The sequence below is a fragment of the Procambarus clarkii genome, chromosome 27, assembly GCF_040958095.1.
Source record: "Procambarus clarkii isolate CNS0578487 chromosome 27, FALCON_Pclarkii_2.0, whole genome shotgun sequence".
Classification (NCBI taxonomy): Eukaryota; Metazoa; Arthropoda; class Malacostraca; order Decapoda; family Cambaridae; genus Procambarus; species Procambarus clarkii.
The window spans coordinates 6,591,645-6,610,749 of NC_091176.1; the positions used below are offsets into that span (position 1 = coordinate 6,591,645).

Sequence of the window (19,105 nt, forward strand, 5' to 3'; positions counted from 1 at the left end):
GCTCCAGTAAGTAGTAGTATACTACGAAATTAAACTTATTAGTAACTATTTTTAGTAAAGGAAATGATAAACTGGACTATTATAAATCCAACTAAATGTGGAGAGAAATCATGTTACTGCCTGACGTTCCTCACGTCGTCACTCTGACTAGGAAGAATCTGGCAATATGTATAAGTAAATCATGATAATGATTAAATCTACAAGTTAGTAATTTTAGTAACTACTTGTAGTTAATACAAAGGTTGCATAAAATACAAAGATGTATAAAACTGTTGGTTATTTCCAACAGCCTCTTCCCAAGAAGAGGCAACAACGACATGTGTACCAATATGGGTGGGGGTAAAGTGATATATGTATCCACCGAATCAACTAGGTGTTTATAGGAGAAATAAATTATCAGGACGAGTAGGGTCAACATGTCTAAGATCAAAATACTTAGTCCATGTATCTGGACTAAACAAAGCCTGGAAAGTATTCAATTGGCAAGGAATCGTGCACGTGTGAGTGCAGAGGTGATGGTGATGGCCATTCATGTTAACAAATTTGCTATCATTTTATTACAGCAAAGTTGAGGCAGTTGATAGTGGTAAGGGTTATGATGTTGTGTACCTTGACTTTAGCAAAGCTTTTGGTACAGTGCCACATGAAAGACTGATTAAAAAGATAGAGGCTCATGGTGTAGGGGTGTTATATTAAGTTGGATTAGGGCATGGCTATACCAAAGGAAACAGTGTTAGTATATATGGGGTTAAGTCAGACTGGGAAAATGTTGTAAGTGGAGTGCCTCAAGACTTTGTCCTGGGACCTCTGTTATTCATAATATATATAAATGATTTAGCTCCTGGAGGTCCGGGTTCAAGTCACTTCTGGGGTGTGGAGTTTCATTTGCATATATGCTTGGGGACCATTCAAGCTTGTTCGCATATGCATGCATATGTATGTATATATATATATTATATATATATAATATATATAGCCTGCCAGCCTGCCTGCCAGCCTGCTTCCTTCCCAGCCTGCCTGCCTGCCTCCTTCCCAGCCTGCCAGCCTGCCTCCTTCCCAGCCTGCCAGCCTGCCAGCCAGCCTGCCTGCCAGCCTGCCAGCCTGCCTGCCTGCCAGCCTGCTTCCTTTCCAGCCAGCCTGCCTCCCCCCCTGCCATCATGCTAACGGGTAGTGTGTGTTAGGCTTATCTTCGGGAATGAGCCGGTCTCACCCCCACCACCAGCAAACCACCCGGCCCCCTACATCCCATATCTCAAGGTCACGCGGTTCAACCGCGTGACTACCACTCACTCCCTGCCTGCAAGCTAGCCTGCCTGCCTGCCTGCCTGTGCCTGCCTGCCTGTGCCTGCCAGCCTGCCTTTCCCTCCCTAATTCTCACTACTTCCATCCCTTCCTGCCTACCTCCTAGCATCTCTCCCTACCTCCCCCTCCCTCTTAGCATCTCTCCCTACCTCCTAGCATCTCTCCCTACCTCCTAACATCTCTCCCTACCTCCCCCTCCCTCCCCCCCTCTCTCACTGATTCTCCCCCCCCCTCATTCATACTGCCTCCCACCTAAGTTCCATCGTCCATCCACCCACCAGTCAGCCATCACTGACGCAATGGGTGCATTTGGAGCCAACATGGTGCACAGATGTTTCTTGATTGTGCAGATATGTAAAACAAAAGCACAGAATGAACATTCCAGCCTTATGGCAATTCAAAATAATAGGAATAATAGGCCGTGAATCTGTGAAGTCACAGTGGGCAAACTGGACCATCGCCCACCCACCACCACAAGCCGGCGTGACGCTTGGCGGACCCCTTCCTACCCGAACTTGTTCGGGTAGCATGACTCCCCAACCCCAATCGGGAAACTGGAAGTTTCGGATAACTAAAGTTCGGAAACCAAGTGGTGCTCTGTATATATATGTATATATAAATGTATATATATGTGTGTGTATATATATATGTATATATATATGTGTGTATATATATATATATATATATATATATATATATATATATATATATATATATATATATATATATATATATATATATAGGGGGGGGGGGTACCACCACTGGTGCAATTATAGGGACCCACAGCCTCAGAGAAGGGAACACAGAGCATTCAGGGAAAAACTTGCCATTTAACTTTGAATACGTAAGAGTGTTCGCTTCTCCTACCACCCCCCTTTTTTATGGTGTACACATTATTATGCAAGGTTATACAGTTACATATCTGATTTTATACAAAAAATTAACATTAAGAGGACACAAAAAAAAGTTCGCTTCCTAGAGGCTGTAGATTTCCTCGAACTCCTCCGACGCCAGGCAGGAACCGAGGATGCAGCGAGCATTTCCCCTCTGGATCGCGACACTGAGGCGCTGAAAGAGAAAACTTGCTGCTCTAGGGTCTCTTGTGGTGTCAATGAGCTTGGAACCAAGATCCTTAAGAAACCTTCTTGCACTCTCTCCCCATGGGCCTAGGGTCTCAGACCCTATTGGAACGAAGTTGTACTGATGATCTAATTGCCTGTACTTGGCTGACTTGTCTCTTTCTCTGCATGTCGCCGCGGCTCCTGCTGTGCCGGCAGAGAGGCTGATGTATGTGGTTGCCAGGGTGGATACACAAGTATAGTCCCATGCCAACTGTCTGCCACCCTTCCACGGTCGCAGTGTGATTCCGTCTGGTCGGCCGGCAAAGCTAACAGAGTCACGGTTCAGTAGGTTGCGGGGCTCTCTCTCCGCTGGACACTGAGCAGAGGCAAGGCTTCTTTTAATGATGTCATTGACTTCGTCGTGTCTAGTGTGCCAACCACCAGATTTTCCACAGTGCAGGCCATGCAGTCCATATTCGTCAGCATCTGCCTCGCCGCAAATACACCTATGAACAGTGTGGATAGGGGCAGCAAGACGGAGAGCGACTGCAATACGGAGCTCCTGCGGATCAAGACGTGTGCCTGTCGCAGACATAGGGACTGCCAAAAGGAAGTCCCCTGCACAGCTGTGAGGCATGCACGATAGATAGATAGATAGATAGATAGATAGAGATAGATATATATATATATATATATATATATATATATATATATATATATATATATATATATATATATATATATATATATATATATATATATATATATATATATATCTTGCCAGGTAATTACTCGACCTCTTGCAGGAAAGACATGGAATTTAAATCTCATTTTAAATTATATTTAGAATATAAATAATTTGTACATCACTGGCGGTAATTCTGCACTTTAGCAGATGGGCAGGGCTCCTCATCTTAGTACGGGCCCTAGGGTCCATCATCTGGTAGGGGCCCCAAGGACCCATCATCTGGGTTGGGGCCCCTAGGGCCCATCATCTGGATAGGGGCCCCTAGGGACCATCATCTGGGTATGGGGCCCTAGGGTCCATCATCTGGATAGGGGCCCCTAGGGTCCATCAGTTGGGTAGGGGCCCTAGGGACCATCATCTGGTTAGGGGCCCTAGGGACCATCATCTGGGTAGGGGCCCTAGGGACCATCATCTGGGTAGGGGCCCTAGGGACCATCATCTGGGTAGGGGCCCTAGGGTCCATCATCTGAGTATGGGGCCCTAGGGTCCATCATCTGGATAGGGGCCCCTAGGAACCATCATCTGGGTAGGGGCCCTAGGGACCATCATCTGGGTAGGAGGCCACAATGCATTGCTTTGGCCAGGGCCTACAATGCTATCAAGACGTCCCTGCCTTGACCGAACCTTTATAATACACTCTTGGCTTAAGACAGCTAGGTATAAGGCTTCATGCCTTATGCCTAGGCACGTATGTTCAGAAAACTTTATTTTCTTTGCCCATCTTGTGGGCGGTAGTGGAAAGGGTTACAGAGGCACATAATGGGCTCAGGGACTGAACCCCACAATTCATTAGCTAAGCAAGTTACAGTCTTGATGAGCTAGTTACAAAATTCAATATAAGTGGTCACAAAACAAATGGGTTCGAGATCGACCACAAGTACAGTTTCTAAATTAAGCAACTGACATGTATGGAGAGCTAGTGTCACAATTGATATGTTTGTCCTGCACACCGCCCTCCATCCAGTGGGCAGCGGTGGATAGGTTACAATCACTTAGTTACTACCTACAGTTAGCAAACTGGGGATATTTGGCTAAAATTTCTAGTAGCAGATCATTTTAAATGAAATATTTACACATTGCTGGAACATTGGTTATAGAATTGTCTCTGAATTCACTTATCTTTTCGCACTCCATCACATACACAACATAAATTACTTATATTTTTGAGTTTCAAACCTCTGTGGCCTCATGCTTTCTTGAAACACAAGTCAGGATTTCTAGTACACTATGATTCTTGTAGTTTTAAAACAAGTGATGCAAACTGTTATCGTTGAAAATGCTCAATTTTGCTTTCTCAATCCGTTTGATTCCTAATCTTCACACAGCAGACACACAGAAATCATAATGACGTGATGCATCAAATGAACAAATCCACAAGGATTGTAGCTCAGTCGATTAAGGCAACGTTTGGGATCCTCTCGGACGTAGGTTCGAACCCTCGTCACGGCCCTTGTGGATTTGTTCACACAGCAGGTCAATCTTTGACTTTACAGATTAGCTCAATTTTAGCAAATGTCCATAAGAAAGAAAATCTTCACATTAACCCCCTTGATTCCTGCCTAGCTATTTTAATTTAAATATAATATCGAATACCGTATCAGAATGCATATTACTCACTGTTTTACATAATTACAAGTGATCATTATACTGACATTTTTCACTCATTATTGTTACTGGTACTTTAATTGTACTATCTGGTAATATTGAACTCAAGACAAACTTATGGTCAGCATTATGTCTGCAGCATATAATGTAATGACAAAAAAGCATATAATGTAATGACAAAAAAACTTCACCATTGCCCACACACAGTTTTCATATTAGTATACTGCTGTTTGGTTGCAGCAGTCTCTTTCTCACTTATATCCTGAATTATTAAAGTATATGGTAAAAATATGAAAGACCCTGAACACATTCTAAAGTTGTTAAATATTGCTTATACAGCTACTTTCTCCTCCCATATTGCATGCCATTCTTCATGGTATGGTATACCATTGTCAGGGACATATATCCCATCCCGTTAGTGGCCAGATTGAGCGGTGTTTAACCGAGTGACTGAGTATATACGACATCATCCACTACTGAGCTCTGGTAGATGTTCTACACATAAGGAGCCTAACACACCGAAGCTTCAGGTTGAGTTCTGTTCTACCTTTCAGATGGTAGATGATTACTGAAAGATGATCAATATTTTCTCCAGTTTCATTGTGCAATACATCTGGCCAAAGCTTTTAGGTACGGAAGTTGTTCATAGTAATCATTATTCTGAAAGCTAATTTATTTCTTGAGTAGCTAATTTAACAGAGGAAATATCCCCTTCTCCCATTTTAGGAAAGCTTCTGATGTTGACGTAACCTGGATTTGTTTGCATGTATGCTGTGGGGCTGTGAACGCCGCTGTCACTCTTCTCCATCTCTGATGTGCTATGAACCAGTTTATGACGAACAATACCAAAATTTCCATTCGATTGATTTCTTGGCGCTCTCTCAGGTTTAGGGACCTCTCCAATCCTAACTAGCGGGGAATTTTCTCGACTTCCATAACTCACTGTTGTATTTGGTGTTAATCCAGGGCCCATCTTTAGGTATGAATCGGCATCAGATTCTTCCTCGGTGTTTGCAAGTGCCTCATCACTCTTTTTTACAGATATAATAGTTTCTTGATCAAAGATAAATACATTCTCATTGTTTTTCTTGAGTGAAGACATTGAGAAACTAGTTTTAATTAAGCTAGGACTAGTCATTCCAGTCCCCTGTTGAAGTAAATCTATTTGCAAAGGAGTTAGACGTGGAGTGTGAACACGCTGTCCATTGTGGGTTTCACCATCTATCAAAACGTCTTGAAATGGACTTGGACTGAATGGCATCTCATATCCTTCATCATCAATATTTGGACTTACATCACGCACTTTTGAGGAATAATCAGGACTCTGCAGCATGCTCAGGAAACTGCTCTCTGTGTTCTCTGCTTGGTAAGGTTTGTTCAGCTCCAGGTAATACTGCAAGACATTAGCGAGTGTTAGTGTAATATTGAAACTTTAGACACGTTTCATTAAATATGACTGCATATTCAGTTTTGATTAGTTTTGTATGCATAGTTTATAGGCCCATTTTCTCATTTTCCCTTTACTCTTATTTCTTTCACAATTCACTTGACAATTTGTATGCTTGTTACAACATACGAGTTACAACACTGACTTTCCAGTGCTGTAAGTCGGTTGTTTCCTCATGTCTTGTCACTCCTCACTTGAGAATAAACCTTCGTTGGTTCAAAACATTGTGTAAATTATAATAAATATAATGCATAATATAGTTAGTTTTTGTTCTTTTAATCAGCCTTGAACAACTATGACATCCTCTTCCAATTAAAGAGGAAGAGGTAGAACTCCTCTTCCAATTAAACCAATCCACAAGAGCACTAGTCAGAAGAATAGAAGCCCTAAACAAGAAAATAATCAACATGGTATGTGCAGTCGTATTCAATGAAACATGTCTAAATGTAAACCTGATGCCAATATACACCAATATTGAAACGTTGGATGCTTTTGATAAAATTTTAATTATCAAATTGTTAAGAAATGTTTTTTAGAATATACTTGTTCCATAAATTATAATTATGCTTGGATTCCATGTACAGTACTTATATATTTTATTATTGTTAATAAATCTTTATTTTAAATTAAACAATAAATGCAATACAAAGATTTCATTTGTAAACACTGAATTTTTTTCTGAAATTAAATTGTTACTTATCTATATGAAAGGAATGTCTCAGTCTGACATCATGAATAAATGTATAAATGTTCACAATGTTACATATTTTACTAAATACGGGTACCTGGCGGAGCCCGGGTAGACCCCACAACCATACTAAATGGGGTACCTGGCGGTGCCCGGGTAGACCCCACAATCATGCTAAATGGGGTACCTGGCAGTGCCCGGGTAGACCCCACAACCATGCTAAATGGGGTACCTGGCAGTGCCCGGGTAGACCCCACAACCATGCTAAATGGGGTACCTGGCGGTGCCCGGGTAGACCCCACAACCATGCTAAATGGGGTACCTGGCGGTGCCCGGGTAGACCCCACAATCATGCTAAATGGGGTACCTGGTGGTGCCCGGGTAGGCCCCACAACCATGCTAAATGGGGTACCTGGCAGTGCCCGGGTAGACCCCACAACCATGCTAAATGGGGTACCTGGCGGTGCCCGGGTAGACCCCACAACCATGCTAAATGGGGTACCTGGCGGTGCCCGGGTAGACCCCACAATCATGCTAAATGGGGTACCTGGCAGTGCCCGGGTAGACCCCACAACCATGCTAAATGGGGTACCTGGCAGTGCCCGGGTAGACCCCACAACCATGCTAAATGGGGTACCTGGCAGTGCCCGGGTAGACCCCACAACCATGCTAAATGGGGTACCTGGCAGTGCCCGGGTAGACCCCACAACCATGCTCACTTTAAGTACTGAGCCACATAATGCAAATCTACCATCAGAAGATGTGTTTTGATGTGTCTTTTCCTGACTGACTTCATGTCCATGAAGAGGGCAAGAGGGCTGACCCCCAACCACCTATCAAATGTCTTAATTGACCTTCCAATCACCCAGAGATGTTTGGCTCCGGTTGGTGCAGAACACACGCCTGCAGAATGACACATTCCCCATCATCTTGACTATAGATATCACCATATGCTGGACACCAAAATGTTGTGCCAATTAAATGTTGGAAGCTTCCAAAGACAAATATGTCATCACCGCCCACATTTTGGCACCTCATTCTTTTACTACCTCTTACCAGACCCATAAATAACAGGCATGGGGGCCGAGCCTGACCTCTCCTATGAGGTCTGGAGAGAAGACTGGTAGGTGTCTCCCTACACCTACCAGTCACCCTACCTTGTGGCTACCTTGTCTAGCTTCCAGGGATCAACGGCCCCACGGCCCGGTCTCCAAAGAACCTTCCGGTTGGTCGTCTGGTAAACCAGGCTGTTTGACGCGGCAGCTCGCAGCCTGACATGTGAATCAGAACTTGGTTGATCACGTATTCTTTGGTGGTGTTTGTCGATTTCTCTCTTGAACAATGAGAGAGGCCAGTCAGTTATGCCCCTTACGTGTGGCGGGAGAGTGTTGAAAATTCTTGGGCCCTTGATGTTGACAGAGTTCTCCCTCAGCGTACCTTTTGCACCTCTGGTTTTCAATGGGGGTATTCTGCACATCCTGCCATGTCTATTGGTCTCATGTTGTGTTATTTCTGTGTTCAGATTTGGAACCAGTCCCACTAATATCTTCCTCATTTAGATTATTATGTATTTCTCTTGCCTGTGATCTGAAGGATACAGATTTAGAACTTTTAAATGGTCCCAATAATTAATATGACTTATACAGTGGATTGAAGCACTAAAGGATCTTTGCACGCTCTCTAGGTCAACAATTTCTGTCTCTTAACGGGGCTGTTAGAGTTCAACAATATTCCACCCAAGAGAGAGAGAACTAATGTCTTAAAAAATATCATTACTGGTATGGAATCCTTTGTTTGGAAGGTCCTTGTTATCCAACCTGCCATTTTTCTTGCAGTCGTGACAGCTACTTTATTACCCTGCAAAGTTTGATGAGCTTGGCTACAAGCATCTGGTCCCCAGTCTCTGACAAAGAGGCAGACATCACCTTGCATAGAGATGCATACCTGGGCCCCTATCAGGGCAATGCAGAGAATGACACTTTCCCAAATATGTGAGTAATATAATGAACGAATAATAAAATATGATGGACTTTGCCTCAAAGATATCATCTTTACTGACTTCATGAAAGGAAATCTGACCCTGACCCACTCTATGACGTTCCTCCAACACCCACCAGTCACCTTGCAAAGTTTAATGAGGTTAACCCCAAGCATCTGGGCCCCAACCTTGGACAGAATCAAACTTCCTCTGATATAGATATGTAAGAATGAGTGTGATGTAACTTATTAAAAAGACCCCTAAAAGAGCAACAAATTATTTACCTGAATTTACGTGAGGGCCACCAATACTAGTGACCTTGATGAGGACAGGAAGCCGGCAGCTTGTCAAAGGTTCCCCCCATTTGCACTGATGATCTTTTCTAGTTGTATTTTAAAACTCAGCAGAGTTTTGGCGTTTACGGCTTCGGCGGGTAGGCAGTTCCAATGTTTAAAACGCTATGGGTGAAAAAGCCTCTCCTGTTTTCTGTCCTACATTGTGGTTTGTTGAGCTTGAACCCGTTGCTCCTCGTTCATGTTACATCTGACCTTTTGAAGAAATTGTCGGGATCAACATCCTCCAAATTGTTCAGTATTTTAAAGGTTTTGATGAGATCCGCCCTGTCATGTCTGCTCTGTAGTGTTGTTAGCCCTTTGGCTCTCAACCATTCCTGAGAAGAGAGATGACTAAGCTCTGGGATGATTTTTGTTGTCCGGTGTAGCACCATCTCCAGAGCAGCCATGTCTTTCTGAAGATGAGGTCTCCATGTCTGGATGCAATAATCCAGGTGAGGGTGCATGGGAGACTATACAGTTGAACGACTGCTTCCTTTTCCTTGAAGGTAAAGGTACGCTTGATTATTTCCATTTTTTTTTTACTGCCGCTCGCACTTGTTGTGCAACTTTTAGTGAATGATGGATTGAGACTCCAAGGTCCTTTTCTTCATCTATCTGTTGTAAGGTAGTGGTGTCGGTTTGATAGTTGTGAAGTGGATTTTTGTACTTGTGGAGTTCATGTAGATCTTTTTGTAAGATCTCAATATAACCTTCACTTCCCACTTTACCATAGATCTTAGACAGTTATAAGTGACTGTCATCCAGTCATAAACTGGTTACAAGTTGTAAGTCAACTATATCCCAGATTTTTATTTTATATCCATAAGAGACAATGTTTGTGGTGACAGCGTGGTGACAGCACGATGACAGCGTGGTGACAGCGTGGTGACAGCATGGTGACAGCAGGATGACAGCATGGTGACAGCATGGTGACAGCATGGTGACAGCATGGTGACAGCATGGTGACAGTATGGAGGAGCTACTGAGGAAGTCCTTCCTGAAATCCAGCACCGAGTGTAATGAAATGCCTCTGGTGCGCCACTCAGTAACTGCCAGCACCCAACATCCTCACTATCTTCCTGTAGAGGTCTGGCTTCTTACTTCAGGTGGATCCCGTCATAACTCATCCAACATCATAATAAAAGTCTCATCCAGGAGCACGTTGGTAAACACCGACTCAATATCCAGATAAGCTCTCACATCCGCTGCCTGGGACCATTATAACAAGTCGACAAATTCCTTTGGAGACTTAAGGCTAAAGGCACAAAAGACCTGTTACCTACCTATCTACCTGTTGACGATTTCTGAGATCACCTGTCGAATGTTACTGGAGAGTACAAGCCTGGCTGTGCCTGTGAACCATATAAGACCCACAAACCTGGTAACCCACTTTGTCCGATCATTAACCAGAGAGCTACACCCACGTACAGACTAAGAGACCCGAACCCCTGCTGACTTCTTGCGTTGCTTGTACTCTCAGCCTCAAGTCTCCGAGGGAATTTGTTGATTTACTGCTAGGATTGCATACATCAGGTGTGAAATCTTTTCTGAATGTTGAGTTGCTGTTTACAAACATGCTCGTGAATGAGATTATTGGAATGATGTTAGGCGAGGTTTATGCGGTTTTCTGAATACATGTTTGTTTTCAGTTTGGATTACGCAAGTTTCTGGAATGTAACCCCATCTCCACAGTCTTGCTATTCTTCATCTGATTCATACATATCCTATGGCAAGGGATATACGCTGACAGGTGTACTCCACTTCTCTTTGTATATACACTGAGAGGTTACTCGAGTCCTGGACTATATTCAGGGCTACATAATCTTTGTTGGTTCATCAGTAAGCTGTTGTGGTGGTCGTAATAATTCTTCCATGGTTGATAGCCCCAACGAAGCCAAACACATAAGCAATACTGCTGAACTGGAGGATGCACTGTACTTGTCCTGTCTCAGTCTGAAAGTGGACTCCTCGGACTTGAAAATCTTCACAAATATTTTGAAGACAAATACTACTATTCAATGAAGATAAAAACCTGCTCTAATGATGGGTTGTCTATCTCACAGAATATACAGGAAAATAATCAAGATGAATTTTTTTAAGAAAATGTTATAAAATATTTTATACCAAGACACCTACTATTAACTATAATACATTGTTTAACGACAACACTGCTATTATGTGTGCACACCTGTTTCTCTGTCTCGCCCATTATTTCTCCAAGTGTGTGTTGGAGGTGTAAGAAGGAAGGTCTCTCTAGAGGGTTAGCTCTCCAGCACTCCAGCATTATACCATATCTAAAATATAGCATATAATATATTATATAATGAATAACTTAAATTTTAATCAGTATTTTTTTAATTATCTGTACAGTATTGAGTAGCTATTGATAGACTATACTTAGTGGACACAGGTCCACTTGCTCTATATATTATATATATGAGACATGGCACTCTTGCATCAATGGTAATAATGACTTAACGAAACAACTATTTTGGACTCACAAACCGTCAGTGGAATATCTGGGCTTCTCCAGCCTAACTCCATTCTCAAGCATTTTAATGAAATTTTCATCAAGATCTACTCCAGGATATGGGCTTCGTCCCAGGCTGAATATTTCCCACATGACCACCCCGAAAGCCCAGACGTCACTCTGGATGGAGAAGACCCCGTCCTTCAGACACTCCAGTGCCAGCCACTTGACGGGTACTGGTCCCTGTGAGTGGTGGAGGGTCAGTCACTCATGGGTACTGTAGGTAGTGATGGGTCAGTCACTCATGGGTACTGTGGGTGGTGGTGGGTCAGTCACTCGTGGGTACTATGGGTGGAGGTGGGTCAGTCACTCGTGGGTACTATGGGTGGAGGTGGGTCAGTCACTCATGGGTACTGTGGGTGGTGGTTGTGGGTCAGTCACTTGTCGGTACTGTGGGTGGTGGTGGGTCAGTCACTCATGGGTACTGACGGTGGTGGTGGGTCAGTCACTTATGGTTACTGTGGGTGGTGGTGGAGGGTCAGTCACTCATGGGTACTATGGGTGGTGATGGGTCAGTCACTCATGGGTACTATGGGTGGTGATGGGTCAGTCACTCATGGGTACTGTGGGTGATGGTGGTGGGTCAGTCACTCAGGGGTACTGTGGGTGGTGGTGGGTCAGTCACTCGTCGGTACTGTGGGTGGTGGTGGTGGGTCAGTCACTTGTCGGTACTGTGGGTGGTGGTGGTGGGTCAGTCACTCATGGGTACTGTGGGTGGTGGTGGTGGGTCAGTCACTTGTCTGTACTGTGGGTGGTGGTTGGTCAGTCACTCGTCGGTACTGTGGGTGGTGGTGGGTCAGTCACTTGTCGGTACTGTGGGTGGTGGTGGTGGGTCAGTCACTCATGGGTACTGTGGGTGGTGGTGGTGGGTCAGTCACTCATGGGTACTGTGGATGGTGGTGGGTCAGTCACGCGTCGGTACCGTGGGTGGTGGTGGGTCAGTCACGCGTCGGTACCGTGGGTGTTGGTGGGTCAGTCACTTGTCGGTACTGTGGGTGGTGGTGGGTCAGTCACTCATGGGTACTGTGGGTTGTGGTGGTGGGTCAGTCACTCATGGGTACTGTGGGTGGTGGTGGTGGGTCAGTCACTCGTGGGTACTGTGGGTGGTGGTGAGTCAGTCACTCGTAGGTACTGTGGGTGATGGTGGTTGGTCAGTCACTCGTCAGTACTGTGGGTGGTGGTGATGGGTCAGTCACTCGTGGGTACTGTGGGTGGTGGTGGGTCAGTCATTCATGGGTACTGAGGGTGGAGGTGGTTGGTCAGTCCCTCGTGGGTACTGTGGGTGGTGGTGGTGGGTCAGTCACTCGTGGGTACTGTGGGTGGTGGTGGTGGGTCAGTCGCTCATGGGTACTGAGGGTGGTTGTGGTGGGTCAGTCGCTCATGGGTACTGAGGGTGGTTGTGGTGGGTCAGTCACTCATGGGTACTGTGGGTGGTGGTGGTGGGTCAGTCACTCATGGGTACTGTGGGTGGTGGTGGGTCAGTCACTCATGGGTACTGTAGGTGGTGGTGGGTCAGTCACTCATGGGTACTGTGGGTGGTGGTGGTGGGTCAGTCACTCACGAGTACTGTGTGTGGTGGTGGTGGATCAGTCACTCACGGGTAATGTGGTTGGTGGGTCAGTCACTCATGGGTACTGTGGGTGGTGGTGGGTCAGTCACTCACGGGTACTGTGATGGGTGGGTCAGTCACTCATGGGTACTGTGGGTGGTGGTGGGTCAGTCACTCACGGGTACTGTGGGTGGTGGTGGGTCAGTCACTCACGGGTACTATGGGTGATGGTGGTAGTGATACTCTGCGTCAAAACTTACCAAAAGCGACAAGTCACCATTGGTGCTGAAGGTACAGATAGTGTTGGCCAATGATTAATTAATATGGTGAGGAAATTTAAGTGAAATATTCGTGTCAACAAATATTCCTTACACATATTAATTCAAATTAAAAATCAAAATCAAATTTTTATTTAGGTAAAAGTACATACATTGATGAAGAGTTACAAACATTATGTTGGTTGTATAGATAGAGCTAGTATATACTATACTTAAACCACTAATACGCATAGTGTTTCGGGGAAGGTGTGTGTGTGTGGGGAAGACACTAAGACTAAAACTTAATAGTAAATGAGATTAAAGTATAAATTATGTTCAAAAAAAAAAAAGTGGGGGACATGGCAAAAATCAGCAATTGTACCAGTTGGTCAACAAACAGCATTGTTTAAAATAGCAAGACATGGGTTGACATTTAGGGGTAAGGTAGGTGACATGGAGTTAATTAGGTAGTGCTTAGTTTTACTCTTAAACTGGTTGAGAGAGGTACAGCCTTTGACATGATTGGGAAGGTCATTCCACGTTCTGGGTCCCTTGATTTGTAGAGCATTTCTAGTTTGGTTAAGTCGCACTCTTGGAATATCAAATAGGTATTTGTTTCTGGTGTGGTGCTCATGGGTTCTGTTACAATCTTGTAGGAAGCTTTTAAGGTCAGGACTGACATTACAGTTCAGAATTGTAAATATATAGAGCACACATGAGAGGATGTGCAGTGACATAATATCTAACAAATCTAATATCTAACTAAATAACAAGTCTTAAGATATGGAGACGATGCGTCACAGGAGCAAGGCTGATGGTATGAGAGCAAACTACACACCAGAAGATGGAGAAGCGACAACGTTTCGGTCCGTCCTGGGGCCAGATTCACGAAGCAGTTACGCAAGTACTTACGAACATGTACATCTTTCCTCAATCTTTGACGGCTTTGGTTACATTTATTGAACAGTTTTCAAGTATGAAAACTTCCCAATCAACTGTTGTTATTGTTATAAACACCCTCCTGTTGCTTCGGAGCTCATTAACTGTTTAATAATTGTAAACAAAGCCACCAAAGATTGAGAAAAGATGTACAGGTTCGTAAGTGCTTGCGTAACTACTTCGTAAATCTAGCCTTTGGACCATTATCAAGTGGTGTGTGGAGACTTCATAATGGTTCAGGACAGACCAGAAACCTCGTCACTTCATCATCTGATGTGTGGTCCGTCGTCAAGTCATAAGATAAATAAGACACAAACTAGAATTCAAAACTGATAAAACTGAAGGTAAAGCTGATCTATTAATGCATAACTATACCATATATTTGCACCGAGTAAATACATAGAATGTTGTTATAAGAAAATGGTAATATCAAACAATAGCAACTTTAAGATAAACAAATTTCTGCCATCTTGGAAGTGGGTTCGTTTTTTGGAGGACTTTTTTGTAAGAAATATTACTTTGGCTGTTGCATAATATTCTAAATTAAATCAACCAGTTTAAGAGTTCGCCCAAAAAGCTATGCATATTAGTTGCTTTAGGTATTGTATGTACTAGCTTTATCTTTAAATCCAACATTATATTTGTAACTCATCCTCAAATTATGTACCGTTACCTGAATAAAAAAGTTACTTCTAAATCTAAATCTAAATTAGTATAGGGAAATCAAGATACATACATCACTCTTTTTCTTGTAGTTTTGAATTTTGTAAACGTCTTTTGAAAGTCCAAAGTCACTGATCTTGACAATATTTCTTTCAGCCAGAAGCACATTTCGAGCTGCTAAGTCTCCATGGAGCACCTGGTTACAAGACATTTTTGCATAAATAAATAATTATATTTATCTCTCTCTCTCTCTCTCTCTCTCTCTGTGATATTATATATATATATATATATATATATATATATATATATATATATATATATATATATATATATATATACAGTGGAACCTCTATTAACGAGTGGCTCTATTAACGAGTTTTTCCAGTAACGAGCAAGCCACTCGCAGCAAATTTGTCTCTATTGACGAGCTCGCCTCTATTAACGAGTGAAACCACATGGCGCTTCCTAGCGTCTCGCGGGTTCTCGCAAATTCTCGGACGCCTCCGACGCCAGTGTTGTTGTTGTATCTCACACGACAAGCATCCCTATGGATTTATTTGAGCTTTTCTTTGGGTTTTTAGTGGTTTTGCGACTACAATTTGTAACACACGATGTCTCCAAAGAAGCTGCTTGCTAAAGATAGTGTTTTCAAGAGGAAGAAAGACACAATTATTATGGATTTCAAGAAGGAAATTATAGCAAAGCATGAGTGTGGTGTCTGTGTGATTGATCTCACAAGGAAGTATGGCAGGTCCTCATCAACAATTTACACCATTAGTAAGGGAATGAGGAGGTAAGGGAGGATGCTGCCTCTTCCACTGAGATCAGGGAAGTGTTTGGAATGTTTGGAAAGGTGAACGCATTCTTGGAAAAGCTGCCCTGATAAAGCAGTGACAACCCAGTGTGTGAAAATGTTTAATTAATTTATCACTTTGTGATAACACTTTATGAAAGTGTTATCACTTTCGCAGGTATATGTCGCTTGAACGTAACATACTTTTTTTCTCTTGAATGCACCCAAACACCGCGCTCAAGCATCATTTGAGCAAATATTTCTATAAAATCCAATACTTATCTGATCGACTTGGGGATTGTATACATGTTTGCCATGAAATTTCCGTTTTCTTTAATAACCACATTGCCTATTTGAGAAAACGGCATTGTATTGTATCTTCGTGGTAAGACTATTATATTGTTGACACAACGAGTGTAATCAACATAGTTTTTTTATTTGGTGCTGGTCTAACGCATCCTTGTGTGACATTTGAAATGAAATTTGGGTGAAATTCCCAAGAAGAGAGAGTCCGCCTGACTCAGAGGTGAATTCTCCTTCCACACCATAACCCCTCTCCTCCTTCCCACCTCTCTATCGTCTCCCTCAAGCCAGCAACTACTCTTCATAAGGTAAAGTAAATATTAAAACACTACAACAAAACATTTATATTTACATGTGCAGTATTATATTTACATAAAAAAAAGTCATACAGGTATGGATGTTTTTAGGAGTGGAACGGATTAAATTTATTTCCTTTATTTTAAATGGGGAAATTTGTTTCCAAAGACGAGTTTTCCAGGTAACGAGCTCGGTGCCAGAACGGATTAAACTCGTTAATAGAGGTTCTACTGTATATATATATATAAATATATATATATATATATATATATATATATATATATATATATATATATATATATATATATATATATATATATATATATATATATATGTCGTACCTAGTAGCCAGAACGTCGTACTCGGCCTACTATGCAAGGCCCGATTTGCCTAATAAGCCAAGTTTTTCTGAATTAATATATTTTCTCTAATTTTTTTCATATTAAATGATAAAGCTACCCATTTCATTATGTATAAGGTCAATTTTTTTTTATTGGAATTAAAATTAACGTAGATATATGACCGAACCTAACCAACCCTACCTAACCTAACCTAACCTATCTTTATAGGTAAGGTTAGGTTAGGTAGCCGAAAAAGTTAGGTTACGTTAGGTTAGGTAGGTTACGTAGTGGAAAACCAATTAATTCATGAAAACTTGGCTTATTAGGCAAATCGGGCCTTGCATAGTAAGCTGAGAAGTGCGTTCTGGCTACTAGGTACGACATATATAAATATAAATATATATATATATGTCGTACCTAGTAGCCAGAACGCACTTCTCAGCCTACTATTCAAGGACCGATTTGCCTAATAAGTCAAGTTTTCATGAACTAATTGTTTTTCGAGTACCTAACCTACCTAACCTAACCTAACCTAACTTTTTTGGCTACCTAACCTAACCTAACCTATAAAGATAGGTTAGGTTAGGTTAGGTAGGGTTGGTTTGGTTCGGTCATATATCTACGTTAATTTTAACTCCAATAAAAAAAATTGACCTCATACATAATGAAATGGGTAGCTTTATCATTTCATAAGAAAAAAATTTGAGAAAATATATTAATTCAGGAAAACTTGGCTTATTAGGCAAATTTGGCCTTGCATAGTAGGCTGAGAAGTGCGTTCTGGCTACTAGGTACGACACATATATATATATATATATATATATATATATATATATATATATATATATATATATATATATATATATATGTGTGTGTGTGTATATCACGAAAATAAACACGTGATTAAGAATGTGACAATGTCAGACCACGGAGGAAAAATGAAACAGGAATTTCCTTTAAATTAAGGAAATTCCTGTTTCATTTTTCCTCCGTGGTCTGACATTGTCATATATATATATATATATATATATATATGTCGTACCTAGTAGCCAGAATGCACTTCTCAGCCTACTATGCAAGGCCAAATTTGCCTAATAAGCCAAGTTTTCCTGAATTAATATATTTTCTCAAATTTTTTTCTTATGAAATGATAAAGCTACCCATTTTATTATGTATGAGGTCAATTTTTTTTTATTGGAATTAAAATTAACGTAGATATATGACCGAACCTAACCAACCCTACCTAACCTAACCTATCTTTATAGGTTAAGTTAGGTTAGGTAGCCGAAAATGTTAGGTTAGGTTAGGTTAGGTAGGTTAGGTACTCGAAAAACAATTAATTCATGAAAACTTGGCTTATTAGGCAAATCGGGCCTTGCATAGTAGGCTGAGAAGTGCGTTCTGGCTACTAGGTACGACATATATATATATATTTATATTTATATATGTCGTACCTAGTAGCCAGAACGCACTTCTCAGCTTACTATGCAAGGCCCGATTTGCCTAATAAGCCAAGTTTTACTGAATTAATATATTTTCTCTAATTTTTTTCTTATGAAATGATAAAGCTACCCATTTCATTATGTATGAGGTCAATTTTTTTTTATTGGAGTTAAAGTTAACGTAGATATATGACCGAACCTAACCAACCCTACCTAACCTAACCTATCTTAACCCTTAAAGTGCGCATCACTTCATATGAAGTGTAAATCGTTTTACCAGTCAACTGCGCTTCACTTCATATGAAGTGTATGGGTACCGCGCACGATTTGAATGGCCCGCGGTGAAGCTGGGGATCCCATACGCTGCCCAGGGGCTCTAGTAAACAGCGGCCATTTTGAAAAAAAATCCAGCTCACGATTCGATGGCATGGGAGGCCTCAGTTTAGCGAGAGTCACCATGGCGAGCGCACGGTCAAACGCCTCACGGGCACGCACCACTCAGTCCCTCACTCCAGAGCAAATAGCCCACGAATTATTCTCTGAAGGTGAAGAAAGTGTGTTTGACGATTCAGACAACGATGAGGATTATACACAGTTGTCGGGTGATAGCAGCAGCAGCAGTGAAAGTGAGAATGACCGCCATGCCATGGCGAGGCCTATTCGCTCTCCCATGCCTCCTCGCCCATTTTCTACCCCAATTCTACCACGACCTCACAGTTCCTGTGGATATTTTCTGTTTGAGGGTGACGAGTCAGAGGGAGGTGACTCCTTTTCTGGGTTTAGTGACTCAGATCAAAGTTTTATTGAGCCTGTGGCTGGTACCAGTG

The 19,105-nt window shown here is 42.2% G+C and overlaps 1 protein-coding gene across 1 annotated transcript in view; it reads right to left on the bottom strand.

Moving 5' to 3' along the window:
• Positions 1-5,232: 5,232 nt before the first annotated feature.
• The window catches only part of LOC123762810 (uncharacterized), a 367,859-nt gene continuing 353,986 nt past the window's right edge, over positions 5,233-19,105 (bottom strand). Inside the window, exons 19-22 of the mRNA XM_069332301.1 lie at positions 15,176-15,298; positions 11,666-11,877; positions 11,353-11,458; positions 5,233-6,109 (exon numbers count right to left, since the gene is read on the bottom strand). Of these exons, the coding sequence (XP_069188402.1) occupies positions 5,384-6,109; positions 11,353-11,458; positions 11,666-11,877; positions 15,176-15,298 (1,167 nt within the window). The 3' untranslated portion in view covers positions 5,233-5,383. The remainder of the gene's footprint in view (positions 6,110-11,352; positions 11,459-11,665; positions 11,878-15,175; positions 15,299-19,105) is intronic.